At 37.5% G+C, this 22,248-nt stretch overlaps 4 protein-coding genes across 11 annotated transcripts; 2 read left to right on the plus strand and 2 right to left on the minus strand.

Moving 5' to 3' along the window:
* On the plus strand, positions 4,877–6,758 carry LOC18793456 (probable inactive poly [ADP-ribose] polymerase SRO2). The gene is made up of 4 exons (XM_007223561.2): positions 4,877–5,585; positions 5,722–5,960; positions 6,063–6,220; positions 6,312–6,758. The coding sequence occupies exons 1-4, from the start codon at positions 5,101–5,103 to the stop codon at positions 6,441–6,443; spliced, it is 1,014 nt and encodes a 337-aa protein (XP_007223623.2). The 5' UTR covers positions 4,877–5,100; the 3' UTR covers positions 6,444–6,758.
* Positions 7,222–13,496, minus strand: LOC18790052 (serine/threonine-protein kinase fray2). Of its 2 annotated transcripts, XM_020555039.1 has the most exons (20): positions 13,239–13,496; positions 12,857–13,075; positions 12,501–12,755; positions 11,989–12,113; positions 11,837–11,881; positions 11,208–11,289; positions 10,764–10,832; positions 10,520–10,690; positions 10,356–10,421; positions 10,172–10,240; positions 9,939–10,033; positions 9,595–9,852; positions 8,869–8,918; positions 8,707–8,762; positions 8,291–8,410; positions 8,171–8,213; positions 8,019–8,068; positions 7,831–7,892; positions 7,691–7,742; positions 7,222–7,473 (listed from the first exon to the last, which is right to left on the minus strand). In XM_020555039.1, the coding sequence occupies exons 2-20, from the start codon at positions 13,022–13,024 to the stop codon at positions 7,435–7,437; spliced, it is 1,875 nt and encodes a 624-aa protein (XP_020410628.1). In that variant the 5' UTR covers positions 13,025–13,075; positions 13,239–13,496; the 3' UTR covers positions 7,222–7,434. The 2 variants fall into 2 exon arrangements, with proteins under 2 accessions (XP_020410628.1, XP_020410629.1); XM_020555040.1 differs by having other exon boundaries at positions 8,707–8,759; positions 12,857–13,476.
* On the plus strand, positions 16,082–17,410 carry LOC18792155. The gene has a single exon (XM_020555041.1). The coding sequence runs from the start codon at positions 16,213–16,215 to the stop codon at positions 17,149–17,151; it is 939 nt and encodes a 312-aa protein (XP_020410630.1). The 5' UTR covers positions 16,082–16,212; the 3' UTR covers positions 17,152–17,410.
* LOC18790714 (AMSH-like ubiquitin thioesterase 2) lies at positions 17,816–22,032 on the minus strand. Of its 7 annotated transcripts, none has more exons than XM_020555042.1 (10): positions 21,774–22,032; positions 21,263–21,313; positions 20,875–20,985; positions 20,468–20,762; positions 20,266–20,355; positions 19,778–19,840; positions 19,605–19,679; positions 19,460–19,522; positions 18,921–18,973; positions 17,816–18,556 (listed from the first exon to the last, which is right to left on the minus strand). In XM_020555042.1, exons 3-10 carry the CDS (start codon positions 20,934–20,936, stop codon positions 18,382–18,384), a joined length of 876 nt encoding a protein of 291 aa, XP_020410631.1. In that variant the 5' UTR covers positions 20,937–20,985; positions 21,263–21,313; positions 21,774–22,032; the 3' UTR covers positions 17,816–18,381. The 7 variants fall into 7 exon arrangements, with proteins under 7 accessions (XP_020410631.1, XP_020410632.1, XP_020410633.1 ...); XM_020555043.1 differs by having other exon boundaries at positions 21,263–21,337; XM_020555044.1 differs by having other exon boundaries at positions 20,875–20,912; positions 21,774–22,031.

Consider the following 22,248-nt stretch of genomic DNA (forward strand, 5'->3'; position numbering starts at 1 on the left):
ATTCAGTTGAGTAAGTGACAGTTGGTAATAGGGAAGGTTTGGCAATTAACCATATTGGCCATGCTGCTATTCTTGCCTTAAACTTCCTACTATTTTTTCATGTTCCTCAGCTCAAAGCTAACTTGTTATCAGTTCATCAGTTATGCAAGAATAATAATTACCTCATTAGCTATGATGCTTCTGGTTTTTGTATACAGGACAGGTTAACCAATCAGGTTCTACTTCGAGGCAAGAATAACAACGGTCTATACCTCATTTTGTATGTTTCTTCATAGCATATCTTACATCAAGTTTCTTCACAACGTTTCTCTTCATTCCAGAATTCTCACCCAACCTCTACACCAACATCTCCATTGGTTTCAACTCCTTCAATTGCTTTTCTTGGACAACACGTCAAGACTTCGTTGTGGCATCATAGATTAGGCAATCCTACTAATTAAGTTGTGTAACTAATGTTCAAGGCTTCAAATATTAAGTGCTCAAATGATTCTCAATCGTTTATATGCTTTTCTTGTCTACAAAAGAAGATGCACAAGCTGCCATTTTCTCAAACTCATGTGAAGACAGAGATACCTTTTCATCAAGTCCATAGTGATGTATGGGGTCCCTCTCATTTTACGTCCATAGATGGCTATAGGTACTTTGTTACCTTTATCAATAAATGTATTGGTTACTTGTGGATTTCTCCTCTCTATAACAAATCAGAAGTTTTCTCCAATTTTCTTGAGTTCTATGCATTTTTCAGAATCAATTTAATGCTCATATTTTCAATTTGATGGCGGTGAAGAATATAAAAGGAAAGTGTTAATTGACTTTCTTGAATCTAAAGGGATTGTTCATCAATTTTCTTGTCCCTACACACTCCAGCAGAATGATTTGGCCGAGAGGAAGAATGGACATTTGATTGAAACAGCCATTACATTGTTAACTGCAACATCTTTACCTGGTAGATTCTGGTTTCACTCTATTGTGCATGCTGCTTATCTCATAAATTGGATGCCTAGTGTTCAGTTGAATAATCATTCTCCTTATTTTAAGTTTTTTCGGTAAACATCCTGAGATTTCCACCTTAAGGCTCCGTTTGGTTCATGGGAAATGGGGCTTGGGAATGGGAATTCAATTGCTTTCCCATGTTTGGTAAGTCCAGACATGGGAAATGGTTGCCTGGCACATAGGAAAGTAGGGGGAAAGTGAAGCCCTCCTTTTAACTTGAGTTTTGTTTTCCCTTTTCATGGGAAAGTTTGAGAAAATAAGCCAACATTCAATGCACAATTTTCATGACTATTTTGTCCCTATGAACAATTTATAATTACAACGTATCATTAAATGCATTCTTTTTTTATTTAATTTAATATGGGTATAATTGAAAAATTATACAAACTTTGTTTTCCATTCCTACTCAAAACAAACATGGGAAATGAAATAAAGTGAAATCTCCCGGTTACTTTCCCGACATTACCAAACGTGGGAAATGAATCTTTCATTCCCATTCCTTGGGAAATGACATGGGAAATGATTTTGCCTCAAATCAATTCCGTGAACCAAACAGGGCCTAAGGGTGTTTGGTGTTGCAATTTTCCCTTATAATCGGCCTTATAATATTCACAAGCTATAGCCTCAGACTATTCAGTGTGTATTTTTAGGCTATGCACCAGGCTACAAAGGGGTTTTCTGTTATGATCAGCTGCAAGATAAATGTTCTCTCTCGACATGTTATCCATGATGAGAACGTTTTTCCTTTTAAGAAGAATCATGATCATGATAATTTCAAGCAGGGTAAATCATCTACTTTTGATGTTTTAATTGCTTCAGTTGTTGTGACCTTACCTTTATCCTCAGTTCCACAGTTTAATGATGCTCATAGTTCACAGTCCTTTGGCTCAGCAATCAGGATACCTTCTTTGAATCATGTGTCTGCTTCAAGCTTTCATCAGGATTCTCTGCCTATTTTATCTAATGAGCAATTTCAGGTTATTATACCTTTTGATTCCTCTTGTTCTTCTATTTCCACTTATTCAATTCATGTCATGCCTACAAATGTTCATTCTATGACCACACAAGCTAAGGATGGAATTATAAAGAAGAAATAATTTCCTGATTATCAAGGCTATTATACTTGCTTGAATGTTATTGGTGATATTGATAAACCATCTAGTTATAAGATTGCAATTACATCTTCTCACTGGGAGAAGGCTATGCAAGAGGAAATACATGCCTTGCATATGCAAGGAACTTGGTATCTAGTTCCAAATCCAAGTCACAAGAACAGAGTAGGCAGCAAATGGATCTATAAGATCAGAAGGAATTCTGATGGCTCGATTACTAGACACAAGGCTCGACTAGTAGCACAAGGCTTTAGTCAAGAGCCAGTATGATATTTTGGATATACTTTTAGTCCAGTGGTGACATAGACTATTGTGCAACTTATTCTCAATATCGATGCCATGAATAAATGGAAGTTAAGACAGTTGGATGTTAAAAATGCATTTTTACATGAAGATCTAGAAGAGGAAGTTTACATGAGTCAACCACAAGGTTTCAAAGATTTTGTTCACCCTGAGAGTGTATGCAAACTTCATAAATCTCTATATGGCTTGAAACATGCTTCAAGAGCGTGGAATGCCAAATTCACAAGTTACTTACCAGATGTAGGCTTTCAATCCTCTCATTCATATTCGAGTCTATTTGTTAAACATGATGGCACAAATATTGTCGTGCTCTTGTTATATGTCGATGATATTATCCTCACATGATCCAATGATGAGATGGTTCATTATGTGATTAATGATATGAGTTCAGTGTTTGAAATGAAAAACATAAGCAGGCTAACCTACTTCTTAGGATTACATGCCTCATACAACACAACATGAGATATTTTTGTAAACCAAGTCAAGTATGCTAAAGAATTGTCAAACATAGCTGGTATGAGCCCTTGTAGAGCTTGTCCCACTCCTTGTAAGCCTCATAATTAGGTTTCAAAGATAGATGGTGAACCTTTATCTGATCCTACTATGTATAGAAACATTGTAGATGCATTACAATATTTGACTTTTACTAGGCCAGACTTGTTATATCCAGTGAATTCCGTTTGTCAGCATATGACTACGCCAACTGATGCTCATTTTCATCTAGTCAAAAGAATACTCAGATACGTTCAAGGAACTTTGGATTATGGAATCAGTTTTACTGGTGGTTTTTGTGATTTAACTGCCTATAGTGATGAAGATTGGCAAGAGACATCAATACAAAGAGATCAACTACTTGATTTGTAGTGATTTTAGGAAGAAATCCAATTTCATGGCAATCCAAGAAACGAAGTTTCGTATCTACAAGCTCAATAGAGGCTGAGTATAGGGCTCTTGCAAATACTTCAGCAAAGTTGGCTTGGATTAGACATGTATTGCAGGATTTGAGGATTTATTTGCCCTAACCTCCACTCATCAACTGTGATAATTTGTCAACCTTAGCACTAAGTTCAAATCCAGTATATCACTCCAAAATCAAACACCTTGACATAGACTTTCACTTTGTTGGTGAAAGGGTGCAAAAGACAGATTTAGTTGTGCAATACATTCCTATAGAAGAGCAACTTGTAGACATATTTACTAAAGGAATTCACAGTTCTATCTTTGTGCATCTTTGTGCAACATTGTCGAAATCTGAGGCTTGGTTCCCCATCTAAGTCAGAGAAATCGGGTTAGGTTTGAGGGGGAATGTTAAATGTAAAGACTGAGTTAGTTACTTAATGAGTCATGTGTAAGGCACGTGCTCTTTGTTGAGTCGGTTAGCAGTGTGTTAGTTGCTATAAGATATTCAATTCATTGTAACAATATAGATTAACATAAATGAAATCAAAAACATTCTTTCAGATATTCTTCTTTTATATTCTTCTTCTATATTCTTCTTCTTCTTCATCTCTGTCTTTTCTTCTGTTCTTCTTCCACTGTTATCACATTTCTTCAATTCTCTAACTCTAGCATCGACATTCTTCGTAGTCTTGAATGGACAATTGAAGTAGATGATGGAGACATCAGATAAGGTAACGATAGCGATGATGACGAGGAGCAAATACGGGTGGAGATAGACTTTGATGAGGAACTTCGAGGAATGAGAGTGATGGTCACTGACGAGGCTTTTGCGTTTTCTAAGAGAGCGAAGAGCTGTTGAAGACTATGGCCTCCGCAACCGAGGAAGTGTCTGCGAATTGATGGAACTGACCATGCCCATTGGAACCAAAACCATCACTCAAGCAGCCAACACCCCCAATTGCATTGATCCGATCATATCCACTCCTTCCGCTTTAGATGGCTGCTCATGGTTCAAGTTGGGAGGGCAAGGCTTGTTAGCCTCAAGCATCGGCTTTGGCTTCCTCACCGCATCTGCATTCGATGACTAAATTGGCTGAAAAAATAATTAGGAGTGTTAATTTCGACAAGCATAATAGTTCAGGGTAGTATTTGATTGAAATAAAAATAAAAAACAAAATGAATGGCTAGGGTCCAACCCAACTACTTTTATTTTACTTTTTTATTTATTTATTCATTTTATTCATTTATTTGGTCCGATTCCTAATGGCTTTAGGAAACCAAATCCCACTAGGAATAGGAAAAACTTGCTTTGGAAGTAAGCGAAAGAAACAACCCACGTCTCGCATGACTGGCATTGAATTCTCAAATTTACCAAACCACCCTCCCATCTTTCGACGAAATACCTATAATACCCCTGTCAACGGTACGCATAACGGTCATTTGTCGGGCGAGATTCGTAATCTGCACAGGGGCAATTTTGAAACTCAACCTTATTCCTCGAGGCCACGAAAGTTTCCACCGCCAGAGACCTATAAATACAAACTGCTTCACGGCAACTCTGCCTCCTCATATCATCAAAACCGCCTCTCAAAGGAATTTGAAATCCAAAAGCATCACAGAGTTCTCTCTCTATAAATATCTGCTGGACAAGTATCCTCAGAGATCTTGATCTTGAACCCTTTCTTGCTTCAGAAATCTGCACCTTCGATTGTTCGTAGTTTCGGTGTACAGAATTATTGTAATATCAATTCTCGTTGATCCAAATAGCTTAGTTTTTAAATTTGCAGCAGAGATGTCGGCCAATCAAAGCGATTTTGAAGACCAAGTCTCAATGACTGTTGATGATGACGAAATTTCGGGTTATGAGTCCGATTGCGGCGATTCCAATTCCGCTGTTTCGGATCGGTTTGATGTTTTCACTCGGAACGGGATGATCCGGTTGGAGGAAGAGAATTCAGCGCATGACATCATCAAGACGTGCTTTCTTTCGGGCATGGGTTTCGCTGGAGGAGACACCAATCTTGTGGCCATACACAAGAATGTGAGCTCTGATGTGACAAGACAAGCGAGGTTTGAGTCGTTCAAGATTTTCTCTAAGGCGGTGGCTCAGAAATGTGGTGGGAATGCCAACGTGAAGTATGCTTGGTATGGTGGATCAAAAGATGAGCTTTGTGAGATTTTGGTTCATGGATTCAGTCGGTGCAGAGAGCCTGCCCCAAATGAACAATCTTATGGCGTCGGCGTTCATCTGATTAGTCCTGTCTTTGCTTATGATGGGTAAGTTTGATATGGTTTTTAATTTTCTCTGTAGTTTTATTAGCACCCATTTCTTGTTTCTGGTTGGTCTTTGAGAAAGCAGAGAACTTTAAAGATTTTGAAATTTTATTAAAGCATTCCTTGACAATTGTTACAGTGCATTGTCATCAGCTGTTGATGAAAGAGGGCTAAGGCACATGCTACTGTGCCGTGTGATATTGGGGAAGATGGAAACGGTGGCTCCAGGTTCGAAGCAATATCATCCCAGTTCCAAGGAGATGGACACTGGCGTGGACAATCTTCAGTTTCCTAGAAGATATGTTGTGTGGAGTGCTTACATGAACTCTCACATTTTTCCTGTTTATGTGGTCAGCTTCAAGGCTCCTAGCCCAAATGGTTAGTACTTTTATTTTGAATTTTGAATTGGTTGCTTTTGCTTTCTCTGCTTATATGAACAATTGGAGATTTTGGGTTTTAACTTTGAGTTGGTATGTTCAGTTGTCTCAGGCATTCAACCAAGTATTCAACCAAGGCAGGCGAATACTTCAAAACCCACATCACCATGGGTGACTTTCCCTGCTCTGATGTTCACGCTTGCGAAGTTCTTGCCTCCTCCTAAAATGCTATTGATTGTCAAATCTCACAACGAATTCAGAGTAAGTATTATGGTATTTCTGTTTCTTTTATGTCAATCTTCATGGCAGTTTGATTCATTATTTGCTTATGTGTGTATCGGATTGATTGCAGGCAAAGAGGATTTCGCGTCCACAGCTGATACGGAAAGTGAGGCAGATAGTCGGTGACAATTTGTTGATCCAAGTGATTAAAGCTTTCAGAAGCAAGAGCCTCCATCCGGCCAGTGCCAAGAGAACTGTGTAACGCTGGTGTAGTTCTTTGTTCAGCAAGAAGCCTCGGCCCTTTAGTTTTCTTTCTTTTGGATACAAAGATTAGATATGGTTTTTGAACACCCAACCCAAAGGTTTTTCCTTTTTTTTGTCCATGTTAGCAAAAATTCAAACTGGATTCAGAGTCTTCTTCTTCATTGCATCAATTCCCGTTGATTGCTCTGTAATGAACTCCAAAATACAAATTCAAATTGGTTTCTGGTTCTTCTCTGTGTATGTTGGTGGTATCAGCCATGACTGAATTTGAGAATTAGCAATAGAAAGAAGTGCATATTGGGCTTCTTCATCAGTGTGAATGCTGTTTCTGTTCACAAGTGGCCAGTCTTTTTTTATGAGGATAAGCCCAAAAAAAACGAGAGGGCTTGGCAAGCAAGTGGCCGCTTTCTTGATGTTGACTTTTGTGTCGACTCATTGGCCGGCTGACAATAACTCAATTTCTTGTTAAGCAAGGTTTCTACCTCGTTTTTATAAATTAATTATAATTAATGTACTTTTAATTTATTATTATTATAATAAAACGTGTACTTTTTTATATTTTATTAATTACAAAATAAAAAGATTCAAGTGTTTTGTTTTTGGCAATAGAGAGCGAGAATGGAGATGAAACAAAAAATGTGAATAAAAAAATGTCAACAAATACTAAAACCCTAAAAAACTAAAAAGCACCTGGACTGCTGTTGCAACAGGGGCATTACTGCAAAACCCATTCTCATTGGATACGAGTTTCATGAATTATATTTTTAGCCAACGAGGAAAACCGAATGCTCAACTTTCTTCTTAGATAAACTCAAAAGATTAGTTTGCAGAAGAGTTTTTATACATATCGACCGTTTACAATAATGTATGACATCGAAAATTTACGTACACGAAAAATCGACTGCCAATATATACAGAGTGAAGCTTTTTCCAAACAAGAACCAAATATAAAATCGTCTTCTGTGTAAGGAAAGAAGGCCTCACAACTTCTACTCCTTATCAATCACAGCACTTAATTGCCCTTCCAGCTGTGTAACAAAAACACAACTAAAATCAATTTAAACTATTATTAAAACTCCTCTTTGCACACTGTTACTAGTGAACCTTTTTCCCACAACTAATAACTTAAAATCAATCAACTCCAAATAAATTATTCATATATACCACGCAGGCTTTAATTATGGAAAACATATTAACACGGTGTGCGGAAATAATCAGGCAAAAGTCTGGTAATAGGGTACAAACCTTGGCATTTTTCATCTTCTGTATCCGCAACTCTTCAACTAGTTTGTCGATTCTGATAAGAGTGCCAAACAAGATTTCAAACAAGATGATTTATCAAATGGATATGATTATTGGAAATGCATGGATGGAATCTCACATACTTGTTTTGAATACCAATGACATGATACTCTAAGACTCCCTCTCTTGCAGAAGCCAGAGACATCTGCAACAGCATGACAAAATAATCAACATAAGTATGTCTGGACTCTGGAGTATACTAACTGCAAACTACACCTCGTCTTCTCTAACTTCATGTACAGGTTCAGAAGCCCAATAAGATAACTAATACCTGCATGTGCTTATTATTGGTTACTGCCTCCGCTAACTCCGTATGATTGCCTTCCATTGAGCAAATTCAAGCAAAATGGTAAGATATAGAATACAAGAACATCATTGTTTATAAATTCCCAAAAATATTACTGGAAGTAACAAGGGCACTACCAGTGATTTGATCTACAACTTCAACCAATCTCATTGTTTCTTCCTGTCAGAATTTAAAATAATCAGAACACCACAGCACAATTTCTCAGGTAGATGAAAGAAAAGTTATTTGATGCGCACCCTTTGCCTGGCATTTTGCTGCAAAATACAATGCAGCGAAGGAAGAATGGAGGCGGATGTACCAACTATAGAATTTGCTGATTCTCCAAAATATGGGATAGTAATGCCATTTGGAGCGACCTGAACAAAAAATACATTAGAAATGATCACAAAAATCCGCTATCACATAAATATCCCAGAACAAAACAATCATTTACTGAATATTAAGATTTAAGGGTACAGAAGAAGACGAGTTTGGGTTATACTGGAGAAATGCTTATAGAAATAAATAGATTAATTAATCAAAGGCTCTCTACATGTGTGGTGAAACTTCAATTTTTCCCTCAATCATCTGCAGATCCCATATAAAGCATAAATGGAAAACAACATCGTCTGTCTTTCATGATAACTTAAGGAACCAATATATGCTAGCAAACCTTAGGACCGGACTCTGGCACTGTGAATTTGAATCGCCCCTTATATGCAGTCTCTGCTACCAAAAAAAGAAAGTTACAAAGATTTTAGGCTACGAAATAGAAACATTCAAGTTAAACAAGAAGGGATGTGAACTAATGATATAGATAGCAAAATATGCATACCATGTAAAGAACTACTATCATATCTCTTCTGATGACGTGTCACGTGATCACTGCACAAGATGGATAAGCATATTTGAGAAATCCCTCGGTTAACAAAATCAGAATATTGCACTAGCCTTTAATATCAAATCAGTTTTCTAGGAAGTAAAAGAAATAATCAAATTAGAAATGAATAAACTTCTAAACACGACGGAAACAGCACACATCTAGGTAAAGGGAGAAAAAAATTATGGTATGTGAGATTTCCTAAAAGCATTTGAAAGAAGTTGTATTCACATGAGATTGCATTAAAAAACTTAACAAATAAAGATCTTATGCATACAGCAATGATCTTTTTAATTATAAAAAAAATCAGCTAAACCCATTGAGAATTACACACAACAAAAATGTCACTTCAAATCCAATAGGTAATAGAAAAATAATTTGTCCTGTGCACCCCAACATATGTGCACTTAAAATCTAGTAACCCTTAACCAGTGGATAAGGAGATCCTTGGCAAAGTATTGTTCAATACACTTTCTTAGAAGTTACACCACAATCATCCACATATATTAGTTGATGCAAGACAGTGCAAAGACTGCATATACATAATCGATTCAAAATTTGATACTCCCTACTTGTGAATAAACCAGTGGAAATATCAAGAACTGGAAAAATTATGAAATTGATGAACATTTGCTTTAAAACAAGGAAAATATTTATAAGTAACCGGAGTTCTGAACTTGCCTGCCCTCATCAGCACTCACAGAAGGGGAATGATCAACTTTTAATGGAGGTAAACTGCTTAAGAACTTTGGATCTTCAGAATTAACATTTCTTAGTAACGAGCAACTTTTTTCCAAATTATCAAGTCCAGAATAGCTACTCTCTTTTCCTTGTACTGAAGGTGATAAATCAACAATTTCTTCAATTTCGTCGGGTCCGGGATGTTTCCATTCTGATCTACTAAAATTGAAACTATCTACATGTGCATTAATGGGATCTCTGCATGCAAATTAGCACATTATCAATACCCCCTTAGATAGTGTAGATTTTGCAGAACTAAGCGATTTAACCTTTCTCCCAAGCACCTGTCCGTTACATCAGCTGAGTTACCAAATTCACCCCTATGTTTGCAGCTCCAGTCTTGGTTTTCTGCAATGGTGATGCCATCATCATCTTCAATCTAAACACAGAGAATAGTGTTCATAAGAGTGTGAACTGCACTAAGTTCTACAATCAACCACTCTTAGTGTCTTGCAGATCATTCCACAAAGGAAAAAGAAAAGACATATATACATATCAAGAACAATGACCTACTCACAAGAGCAGCCTGTCTTTTCAAATCCTCTAGATCAAAATTCCATGCGCTGATCCCTCGCATATACTCTTGCTGCAATAAACAAAAGTTATTAACTGTATGCACCATTTGAATTTAAAAGAAGCAATACAGACTATGAACCATTTTGAATTTAAAAGAAATATTACAAAATAAGGTTATTCATTACCTGTGATAAATGGTCTTTGTCACCATATATAGCCTCATTTTGTGCAAAGACCTCAGCCTCTTTTTGCTGATAAAGAGAAGGCACATCAAAACACTTACAAACTAAGAGTACTGGACAGTAGAATTTTTATGAAAACAGTAAAAATCTGAAAGGAAGATTCCAACCTTCAACATCCTAAAACGATCCCCAAGGGGGGAAAGGCCGTCAAGAATTGTCCGAGCTATAAATTCCTTATTATGTGCATGTTTAAAGAAACGGTGCTTCAAAAGCTTTTCTGCAGTAGGACGCTTCTTCGGATCCTTAACTAAGCAGGCAGCTACTATCTCTTTAAATGACTACAAGTGAAAATCAAGTTTAGAGCAGCATGTAAAAACAGTGACTTTATAAAGATTATCACTCGAGTCGCACCTTTGAAAATTTCTTGTCCCTTTCATAGTCAAGGCCAGGAGGAGCATTTTGTAAGGTCATTAACAAAACCTACAATGGCAATAATATAGGCATACCACAAACCAAAGTTAATAAAAACAATGATTTCCCCTAAGAAAAGAAAGGCACAATTTTGAGCTAAGTACATGAACTAAATATGAAGGGAAACCATGACCAATGGAATTACTCCAGGACATGGCAAGCACATGCCTTCCATAAATAAAAATAATACAAACCGACAAGGACATACTAAAAAAGTGTACTGAAAAAGAACAGTAAGATAGATGTTTTTAATACAAATGTGCATGATACGAACAGAGTCTTAGTAAGAATTTTCGTCAGTTTTGTTTATAATTTAAAGAAACTTCACCGTACAGCATGTCCAAGATTTAATAGCTCCATGTCCCATAGAGTCATGAGATTTACCTTCATTGGTGGATACTTTGAAAATGGAGCATGACCATGAGCAAGTTCTAGTGCTGTTATCCCAAATGACCAGATGTCTGCTCTGTTTGGATATGAAGGTATTTTAGTTAGATGATATGCTTAAAAATGCCACCAAGTTTCAATGACAAGTTAAACTTAGAGATAGCCCAATGATAATGAAATTCAAGGTCATTAAACATACACATCAATGAGTATTCTTGCATGATTGGAAATAAATACATTCATAGCATCAGAATATGAACAACCGGTCTAGAGCTAATATACCTCACCTTGTAAAATGAGCTTAAACTTTCACGCTTTCGTTTACTGGTTTTTTATTTATACACATGACAGACGCACAAAGACACATAGAAGAGAGAGAGAGAGAGAGAGAGAGAGTGTGTGTGTGTGTGTGTGTGTGTTTTAAGCATCCATGTTAAGTTTTATGGAATGTAGATACAGGAAGTACACAGAATGTGTTATTATACTTTCAGCAGGGAATTCAGGTATAAACTGTCAAACATTTAAATAAAAGTGGTTGATTAGGTTTTTTGGTAATTGATTTATTAGTCTATACTATACAGATATTAATTACCAGAGTACCAACTGTAAACGAATTAACCACTCACTTAAAGTCATATCCATGCAATTGCTGCATAACTTCCGGAGCCATCCTGTGGAAAAATGGGGTTAGACAGCAGACTCGAACATAATATGCTTTGGAAAGAACTCCATATAGTCAAATAGACAATATCAAGATAGGGAAGGTCCAGGCCACCACCAGCAAGGAGTTCCAACAAATGTTTTTCTTGCATGTTGTCTATTGCCAGTATCAAACAAGCTCGCTGAAACTCCAAAGTCCGCTAACTTAACTGCACCTTTTGTATCAACAAGTATATTGCCAGCCTGTAAATGAAAGGGTTAAAAGATTATATATCATGTTTCAACCCTAATCACAGGCCAATTCGAAAAGTTAGCGGAAACCAGCTTTTCACCCAAAATTAATAGGATAAATTTGGTAAACTCGGCTTAATAGAGAAATTATACAAACATACTTAGGTGTGCAAATAAATGCACTTATTAAAGTTTAAACGAATGTACAATGTATTGTTACCAAAAAGAATCTACAATGTATCAATGCAGCTACTCATGGCCAGCCCTAAATGGAACACTTGTAAAACAAGCACACAAATGCAAAAAGTTGTAAGCTAAAGCAAATAAGCTAGTCTTACAAATGAACCCAAATGAAGAAATCAATAAGGCCACAACACAATACCAGGCTGACTGACATACCTTAACATCTCTATGAATATGGCCATGGGCATGTAGATAAGCAATGGCTTTGAGAACCCCATGCAACAATGTAGCAATAACGGGCTGTTCGAAACCATCAGGATGAGCAGATTTCATAATGTGGAGAAATGACCCAGCAGCCATGTAAGGCGTGACAATCCAGAGGCTCCTGGAAGCAGTGAAAGAGCAGTGTGCCTTGAGCAGATTTGGATGGTCAAGCAAGATCATGGTTTGTACTTCTCGACGAATAACATCCTGGTGGGTGTGGGTGAAATTGCGAATGACACAAAAATCATAAATGGGTCCAAGCAAAAATGGAATGGGAAGTTGATGAAGGAGTAGAAAAAGACAAATACCAAGTCATTGTTGCATTTCTCCAAGTCCAGAACTTTGATGGCGACGATTATATTAAGTGGGATGCAGAGAGCTCTGTAGACAGTGGCGCTCACGCCTTGACCCACTTCTTCGTACAACGTGTAGTCTTTGGGGTCTACTGGAAAGTTCTTTTTGGGTGAATATTCCATGGTCTTTTTTGCTGTAGTAGTACGTCATCAACATTCAACACCCCCCCTCCTCTTTGCTCCCCACAAATTAATCACACACACACAAAACAAGAAGGAAAAAAAAAACCCAAATTCATTTGCTAAATTAAATACAGCAATAAAAGCGAATTAATGGTTGATGTTGTATTGAGTTGAGAAAATATTGAAGGAAACAACGGGAGAAATTGAAACTTACAGCAGGAAGCCCTAGGAAGGCTAGAAGGTGAAAGAGGAAGAAGAAGAAGAAGAAAAATGGGGGAGATTAAGATTATAACATAAGAGATGAATCCAATGATGTGTTTCGGCGAATCCGCCAAGAGGTCTACTAGAGTCTGTGAGGGTTTGTCTCTTGTGCTTCGTCAAACGACGACTCTCTTTCTCACTCACTCTTTGTCTGTGACTCACCGCTTCGGTGAAACAAAAAGAGATATTATTTTGCAGCGATTTTTAAAATTCAATTAAATAATTTTTGTGAGTGTAAATTATTTTGCCTATTTCTTCCTTAATTGTTGCCTCTTCGTACTAAAGAAAATCACTATTTAGCTGTTTGCAGCCAAAAAATTAAAAAATTAAAAATAAAATTCAGGGTTGTCTCAATTCTCAACAAAAATGGAAAAATGCTGCGCTTTTTTCGTTATTTTCTTTGGTTCCCACCCACCAAGTACCTGCCTTCTTCATCATTGGGCCTGAAATGTTGAAGTTGGATTGGGCCCCTCTGTCATTTTAGCTCCAACATCTACGGACCCAACTCACCCCAAGTTTTTAAAGTCTGATGGGATTCCTTTGATAAACCATATCATGTTTCACAGATACTAATCCTTGTTTTACAATACAACTTGTCTAAATGGGCTACAGTCGAGTTGTTATTTTTTCTTATAATGTTTCAAGGTTTAGTTCACCCTAAAATCTAACAGTCTATCTGTAGCTCTATTTTGAAATCGTGAGTTCGTCTTTAGATATAATATTTTAAATTTATCTAATATTAAAAATTAGAGAATTGAACTCGAATGCAAGACAGCTAACGGACACATTGCCCATCCCTAACTTAAATCTGCACTAATCTCTACATATATATATATATATATGAGAAATCATTAGGAAAGAGGTAGATTGAAATCTCATATTTAATTAGGTATGGAACTAATTACTCACTACTAATACTACAAACCTATCTCAACCTGTGTATTAATAGGAGACATGTGTTAGGGTAGTTGAAATGTAGGGGTAGTTTTTTTCTTTTTGTCCTTTTAAACATATTTTGTTTATTTTGTATTTTCCCATAATACCCCTCTAATTTGTTAATTTGTTATGTAGTTTGAAGGATGTGTTTTGGTAGGAAGCGTGTGATGGATGATGACTCTCCATCCATGTAAAAGTCAGCTAGCCGGATATTGGAATCTTCTTTTCCATCCTCAGAATGTTGACCACAAGAAGATTCTTCTTGTGCTTTTGCTGCGCCAAACTAAACTTGGGCACCACTCCCTTTTGCTTTGGTTTGCTTTGGTACCTAGGAAGTAGTAAAGGGGCTGCTTTGTCCATTACTCGTTGTACCCCCCTCCCACAAGTCCAGAATGTCGGATTTGTCGAGGGGACTTTGCCTGCCTCGCAAGACATCCATCCAGGTCCAGCCTTAAGGAATTGAATTGACCCAGTCGGCGTCCAAACCTTAATTATATATCTCCTTTAATTAACTCCGATTAATTAAGGGCTAAGTGAGTTGTTCATTTCAACGTTGAGCGTTGTTGATCATCATCATGCAAAGCTAAAGCTAATAAGACAGACAGCAAAAGGAATTTTGACTTGTGCCTTAATAATTTATGATGACGCCTTAATTAATAATCATTTCCTTAACTTAATCCATAAGAGAGTTGATTAATTAGCAGCAAGTAGCCATCTAGAATGATTGGAATTTCAAACTCTTACCATTAAATAGCAATACAGCACGACCAAGTTTTTCATGTCACGTGATCCAGATGTCAACTTGTTCATTCTCATTTCTATGGTTAATGCTGAAAATGGGAAGTTCCAGAATAACTTGGCAACGTAGCATGCAAGCACAGAATCCACAAGGCAGATCATGACGTACGCTTTATTTCAATCCTTCATCTCATCCAAATATCCACATATGAAAATGATGTTCTATCTAAAATTTAATTCCTTTAAATCTAGGCAGGCAGGACCCGTATAAGAATAATATTTATATTCTATTGAGGGAGGTAGAAATTGACAGTGGAAAAGATATTGTTGAGATTACAAGATATTAACTTCCTCCATTAAAAGTTTGTCAATTAAATTATTCATAGATGAACTGTTTTACCTATAATAAAGATATATACGAGATCTCTTGTAGATAAGTAGTATCAACAAAGTGCTTGAATTGAAACGGTTGTTAATATCATCCGCCCCGCAATTAGACTTTTCTGGTTTTCTATTCTTCCCCAGAAAACTTCCTTCCCAAGTTCCTGAATCCTGACTCACCCGTGAATTTTATTATTATTTTTTTCGATACTCAATTTTTTTTATTTTTTTTATTTATATGGATTTTGTGGTGACTGACGGTGACGGATGTAAAGAATAAAGTAATCTCCTTTTAATTGCCATGCAAGTCACAAGCCCAATCACATAAGCATTCATTTACTTCACCCATGACGTGTCCCCCTGCCTCCTCTCCCCACCCCACCCAACTCTTTTAATACACCCCGCTTGACTTTTTTGACTCATCTCCCCACCCCACCCAAAGTCAGCCTATCCCGCGCGCGGGTGAGCAGAGCTGAGCAAAAATACCAGTCTTTTTCTAATTTTACTTTAACACCCCTGCATTTGGTATTTGGCCTCTTACATTCTACCAAATTCATCACAAGTGGATGCTCCAACACCAACCGCGTGGTATGAACACGTGTACAGTGTGAAAACGAGTGAAACCCAGCTTCCCAAGTCTCGAGTTCCCAACGACCCTCTAAAACGTACCCTCGTTCCCCACCCATATTTGGTGGGTCCACCCGCCAATATTGCCCAGCCTCTTATATATTCCAACTTCATTTCTTTTTCCCCACCACCAACTCAACACCATAACTCTCTCTCTCTCTCTCTCTCTCTCTCTCTCTCTCTGTAGTTTCAAGCATCAAACCCTCAAAAACCCCAAACTGTCGATACGATTGAACAAAACGAAAATGCAAGCGGTTTCGGTGCTGTCTTTGTCTCCCAGCTTCAATTCGTACGATTCGAAGAACGAATTTGAATACGCGCAGCTCTCTGCAAATTTCAGCTCCAAGCTCAAAATCGCTGGTTCCGGTAGCGATTTCGAATTCAATGACACTAAACCCGCAGCTTTAGATAACGAGAAGGAGAAGCCGGAAACGGAAGAGAGCGAAGGTGTTCAGAACGCCGACGCCGGTGGTGATTGCGAGAAGAACGAAGATGAAGACGATTTCTCTTTCGTCTGCACCAACCCCGACGGATCGCCGATTTCCGCCGACGATATATTCCAAAATGGCCAGATCCGTCCGGTGTACCCAATTTTCAACCGGGATCTCCTGTTCGCCGATTCCGACGACGGCGATTCTTCCAGAGCCAGAGGGGCTGCCGCCTCGTCTTCCTCTCTGCGGCCGCCATTGAAGAAGCTCTTCTTCAAAGAGCGGGATACGCCGTCGTCCTCGGCTTCCGAGTCGGACGAGCTCGAAGGAGTCCCCGAAGGAACGTACTGCGAGTGGTCGAGGAAGACCGTGGTAGTTGCGCCGGAGCTCAAGAACAAGAGCAATTCGACGGGTTCGTCGAAGCTGTGGAGAGTCAGAGACTTGAAGCTCAGGAGCAACAGCGACGGGAAAGACGCGTTCGTGTTCCTGAACCCTAATTCGACGACGACGAGCCCAAAGCCGAGCCAGGAAACGGCCGACAACAAGAGCGGCGCTAAGATTGTGAAGACGGTGGAAAAGGTTAAGGGGAAGGTTAAGAAAGCCGAAACGGTGTCGTCGGCGCACGAGAAGCATTACGTGATGAACCGAGCGAAGAAGGAGGGGGATAAACGGCGGTCGTACTTGCCGTATAGGCAGGATCTGGTTGGGTTCTTCACCAATGTGAACGGCTTGAGCAGAAACGTTCATCCTTTCTGAGGGCTCACCCGTCATTAACCATTTATTTATTTATTTTTGTTTACGTTTTGGAGTTTTTTCATTGATTAATTAATTAATTAATGTAAATTATTGGAGACGGATAAAATGGTGTTTTCCATTAATTTTAGGGGTGCTAAAATGCCAGTAGGAACCGCAATATGTATATTTTCTTTTCAAAGGAACGACGCGATATTAGATGTGGTGAGTTCTTTAATTGAATTATAAAAAAAAATTCTTCTTCTTAAATTTACAAGGAAAATGATGAAATCATTACTTTATTTCTTATATAATTTTCTAAAAAACAGATGGCACCTTTCGTAGAATCGAATACAACCAAAGATAAGATTAGGGTTATTGTCGAGGTAGCAAAATGTTAAACATACAATTCCGACAAAAGCAAAAGGTAGAAGGTTCCCATTCCTACAACTTGATCATTTCACTTTCATACCAATAATTTAATTAGACATGAGCGGTGGGTAGATTAGGACCTAAAGAAATCAAGCAATATTTGATTAAACAAAGTGGCCTCTCAACTTGGTTACCATTTCCTTCCCAATTCCCTCACACATTCTCACCATATTTTTTTATACAAACCATATTGGGGGAGAGGGAAATCGAAACTTAAGATCTCGAATGCAATGCAGAGTCTCTTAATCACTTGAGCTACAACAATTCCCTTCAATTCTCACAGTAAAAAAAAAAACATGAGAAGCCTTTGTTTGAGTACACAGATGCTTTTGCCAACCAGATTAAACAAGGATGGTACTAGTTGTCCAGTACTATCCAATACAATTCAAGACTGGAGAAGAGAAACCATAAGTAAGGACGGCTCAATAATGAAGGGTGGACCAGGACCAGTGCCAGTGCCACCGATGTTGCAGCATTATTGAACCCAGCAGAGTAAAACTTTTACAGCGGGTCCAGAAAAGTTGGTTGAAACTTGAACATGATATTTATTGAGCATCAAAAGGTCAAAACTAAGCAAAAAGGCGCAGGTAGAAGTTAAGGACAGTAATTACCAGTTGCATGCAAAAGAGAAACACATTGAGACCCACAATTTGTTCTTCCTTGTTCTTTTTATTACTTTCAAAACGCTATTTACACTGGTTAATTATGCAGATACATTTTTTTTTTTCAATCTGAATTATTAAATACCAACAACTTATTCCAAGCTCTGTTGCTACTTGATGTGTCGACAGTGTGAAAGTCTTGCATTTCTAAACAGGCATGTCAACGCAAGTCAAAGATTTCAAACCTCAGATTTGAGTTTGTGTAGACATTAGAGCAGTGCTCGTAAATGGGGCTCCCATCTGTGGTTTCTTTGTGAGGATGAAACCCTTGCTCTTGGCACTCTTTTAGGACACTCATCCCACCGGGGTCAGATAGACGAAATATTCCATAGCTCCTGGAAAAATCCCGACAATAAGTTTCTCAATATAGCTATGTGAAAAAGATGTTAATAGTTATTACCTGTTGAACTGAAACAAGTTGGTTTTGTTTGCATATGCAATGCTTCCCTTAATGTTGTGTTCTTACTAAGAACTTCTTAGAAGGTAGAGCATACTCAACTTTATGTATTTTCATGTGCTCGTACTTGCATTTTGAAACATATATTTGCATATTCAACTGGCCTACTTAAGGAGTTTGTACTGGAATTCTTATACTTTAGAAGAGGCTCAACTTACTGGTCATATTTTCAAGGAAAAATGGTGAGCAGAGAATAATGAATTCACAAAGCATTACGAATGAAGCCTATCAGAGTTGCATACCTTGAGGTATCTGTCGGAGCCATGACAACAGCAAATGCCTCAGGTATCATAACCTGAAGATAAAAGATGGAAAAGGAGATGTTAGACTTCAATACGATAACAGGAACCAGAACTATATTAACATAATTACATGTAACATTTGCAGTCTTTGCAAATAAACTGATTGATGTCCGTAGTCCTTTGTTGAAGTGGAAAATAAAAAACCCCCAAAAGAAGGAAATTCAGAACTCTTAATCTTAAATAATCTTAAACAATGGACTGTATCTCACATTTTTATAGTTGTTCCAACAATTGTAAACATAGTGTTGAAATTCAGAACTCTTAATCTTAAATAATTGCATCCAAATGGATCGTAAAACTATATGAAATGTGCCAATATCAAAGGAAGTTAGTACGAGTGGATGTGATTTCAATGGATAACTTTCGAAATTTTCCTGTCATACTTCTGATGTGGTTATACTAGATATGATGAGAAAAGAACCAAACCCGTAAACATTCTTGATAATGACAGTGGCCTTCACACTGATTGAGTCAATTACCTGACATGAATAATGAGTGTGCAGATCCACTGATGACATGAAACATTTTTGAGAAGGATGTGTCTGAAAATAAACAGTTGACAAAGGTCAGAGTTCACGAAAAATGAATATTATTAATTACTTAAAATAATAGGAAAATGCCTACATGGATCCATCCTACAGGGAAAAGTGATTGTTCGTTTTGTATGGAGAAAACTTCCTCGTCATTTGTCGCCTGGCACTTTCATATTTTGCAGTCAGCAGAAAACAGTAGTGAGATTACACTCAGTGAATGAAAAACAGACATACAAGACGAGTGAACTGCCAAAAGATACTTACAGAGTTGGAAGTGCATTCCTGTTTGGGTATGATCAGAGTTGTTACATAGAATGTTCCATTTTTCTATGGACACACAAGAAACAAATATATATTACCTTCAAGGAAATAATCACACTCTAATCTATTTCCGCTTTCCTTTTATAACATTGAGAATAATTGTATAGCAAAGATCCAGAAACAATTTTGAACGTGCAAACCGTGAGAAAGTGACAGAGGTTTGGGTTTTGAATGAGATTGGGAGACAGAAGAAACTGCTTGAACATAGCAATGGAGACCTATGGAAGTGAGAATGTGTAATAAATAAAAGTATATGCCACAAAACAGCGAATGCCTAATGATCTGAAACATGTGTTTTTCAAAAGAAAATACTCCCATAATATAGTTGGGCCAATTGCTGGGCATTCTTATACTTGTAAACCTTACATATTTACCATATCTTACGCAAGAAACATATTGGTTTTAGAATCTAGGGAGAACATGAATCTTACCAGAAAGGCGCCAAGAGTCCCACATGTTTCTAGATCCTTCTCTGTATTGTCTTTAGCAAGCCCAAGGAAATCTTCCATTAAATTTGCTGACTGAAAAGGATTATACCAGTTAATTATCAGATATCTGTACTCAATGTAGAAATATACCCATAAAATAGTCCCGAGTTTGGATGATACACATTGAAATGCAAAAAGTTCTTACAATATGTACATCTCGCAGGACCGTAGATGATGTTGATTGATTAGATGACTGTGATTGTCCATGCTCTGTATCGACTGTAATTTGTGAAATATTAGCACCTTGAGGCACACTTTCTGTGCAGGAGATTACAGGAGAAGGAGAGAACTGAGTAACAGTATGAACGGTGATGTTCTGACATTGGCTAGTTGTCTTCAAAAAATTTGAACCGCAAAATATACATGCGCAGAAACTACTGCCGGATTCCACTGAACACAAAGATGACGCGCTAGCGTTTTCCTCATTGATGTTCATAAAGCTGTAAACAGAAAAGGAATTGATACTATATTAACAAGAATTTGCATAAGAATGGTAGTTTTGCAAATTGTAAAAGGGTTCTCTGAAATGGATATATTTCTTGATATCTATACCTTAGACAATTTCTTTCTGCCATAGCACAACTTCCAACCTGAATGAGAGGAACTGCAGTCATAAGGACTCGAACCAAATTACAGAAGAGATAACTTTTTCCCCAAAACTTCCTGAACTCATTGTAAACTAATTCTCAGTGTTCCACCTTAATTTACAGATCATTATAGGAAATAAAGAAACAGCTTTTGTCATTCCAAAGGTGCTTTAAGAGCGCTAATAACCAAACAAAAAGTGTTTTAGACATCATTGAAAGCTGTTATTCTTAATGAAAACATTGTTTTGGAAACTTCAAGTCACAGAGTTCAAATTACGTAAAATTTCAATTTCCAAACACCTTTATATGAGAGAGAACATAAAAAGAGAGGAATCTCAATTCTGTTTCTGTACCTTGTTATGAGAAATCTTTTCTTTTGTTGAATGCGCCAAGTAACTCCGTTGCTGAGAGTTAAAACATCAGTCAGTCTGTTAATACAAGTTACAAAATTTATGAAACTCCTTCGCTTCCCATTTGTGGTAAACAAAGAGAAAACAGTCACCATTAATTTGATGCACCTATAGAAAATATTACTAATTTTTATATTAAAAAATCTTCAGTTTGAACATGGGAGTATCCTCCTCAACTTTTAGTAACTTGTACTTGACTATAGTTTAGAAACCAAGAAGAAAACCATAGTTCCCAGCAAGGGAAAGACAAACATATATAGCCGTCTGTGAGTGAATGTTGACTGTAGTGAAAACAAAAGAGGAAAATAACAACAACCCAGAATAGTAAACAACCAGGGTGTGTGAAGCCCTTTCTCAAATTTCCCAAAGAAAATTGGTGGCTGAATTAGTAGGGAAGATCACTGTCAAAACCAGAAATTGTTGATTGCCCACTAATTATAAAGGGAAAGGTTACCTGCAATGCCTGTCAAGTATGGTGTATAGCTGGGAGATGAACTTGGAAGTTGGAGGTGAAATTTACGAGCTGTGTCTTCAGGATTTGAGCTTTGCATCCCTTGGGCAATGTAGCAGTTGATTTTCATTAACTTTTTTGCGTGTAAATGAACAACACACGAGCACCCAAAGTGGTGCATTCACATGACACCCACCACGCAAGCTGCCAGCACCGTCACACACGTAGGGGTGGGTGAGTGCGGTCCAGTGCACATCGGTTTCATAATCATCATATAGCTAAAGTTTACCAATCAAGCAGTTAACTGGATTTGAGGTGTTCAATTAAGATTTTAAAAGAGTTGAGTTTGCAAAAGTTTAGGTGTATTTAGTTCAGATTTTAATTTATTTTTAAAAAATACATCGAAATTTAAGTATATTTAATTATAATTTTTTAGAAGTCAAATAAAGTTTAGGTGTATTCAAAAAGTTATTTATTT

This window comes from Prunus persica, chromosome G1 (genome assembly GCF_000346465.2).
Source record: "Prunus persica cultivar Lovell chromosome G1, Prunus_persica_NCBIv2, whole genome shotgun sequence".
Classification (NCBI taxonomy): domain Eukaryota; kingdom Viridiplantae; phylum Streptophyta; class Magnoliopsida; order Rosales; family Rosaceae; genus Prunus; species Prunus persica.

What these genes read in the sequence shown, in the direction of transcription:
- LOC18793456 (XM_007223561.2), top strand. Translation starts at nt 5,101, where the DNA reads ATGTCGGCCAATCAAAGCGATTTTGAAGACCAAGTCTCAATGACTGTT. An exon ending in CCTGTCTTTGCTTATGATGG is followed by an intron (nt 5,586 to 5,721) that starts GTAAGTTTGATA and finishes CAATTGTTACAG; the next exon opens with TGCATTGTCATCAGCTGTTG. An exon ending in AATCTCACAACGAATTCAGA is followed by an intron (nt 6,221 to 6,311) that starts GTAAGTATTATG and finishes GATTGATTGCAG; the next exon opens with GCAAAGAGGATTTCGCGTCC.
- LOC18790052 (XM_020555039.1), bottom strand. Translation starts at nt 13,024, where the DNA reads ATGGAATATTCACCCAAAAAGAACTTTCCAGTAGACCCCAAAGACTAC. An exon ending in ATATTCATAGAGATGTTAAG is followed by an intron (nt 12,114 to 12,500) that starts GTATGTCAGTCA and finishes TTTCATTTACAG; the next exon opens with GCTGGCAATATACTTGTTGA. An exon ending in TGCCAGAGTCCGGTCCTAAG is followed by an intron (nt 8,411 to 8,706) that starts GTTTGCTAGCAT and finishes TTTTTTGTTCAG; the next exon opens with GTCGCTCCAAATGGCATTAC.
- LOC18792155 (XM_020555041.1), top strand. Translation starts at nt 16,213, where the DNA reads ATGCAAGCGGTTTCGGTGCTGTCTTTGTCTCCCAGCTTCAATTCGTAC.
- LOC18790714 (XM_020555042.1), bottom strand. Translation starts at nt 20,936, where the DNA reads ATGACTGCAGTTCCTCTCATTCAGGTTGGAAGTTGTGCTATGGCAGAA. An exon ending in GGACTCTTGGCGCCTTTCTG is followed by an intron (nt 19,841 to 20,265) that starts GTAAGATTCATG and finishes GTGTGTCCATAG; the next exon opens with AAAAATGGAACATTCTATGT. An exon ending in TCCCTGTAGGATGGATCCAT is followed by an intron (nt 19,523 to 19,604) that starts GTAGGCATTTTC and finishes GTTTATTTTCAG; the next exon opens with ACACATCCTTCTCAAAAATG.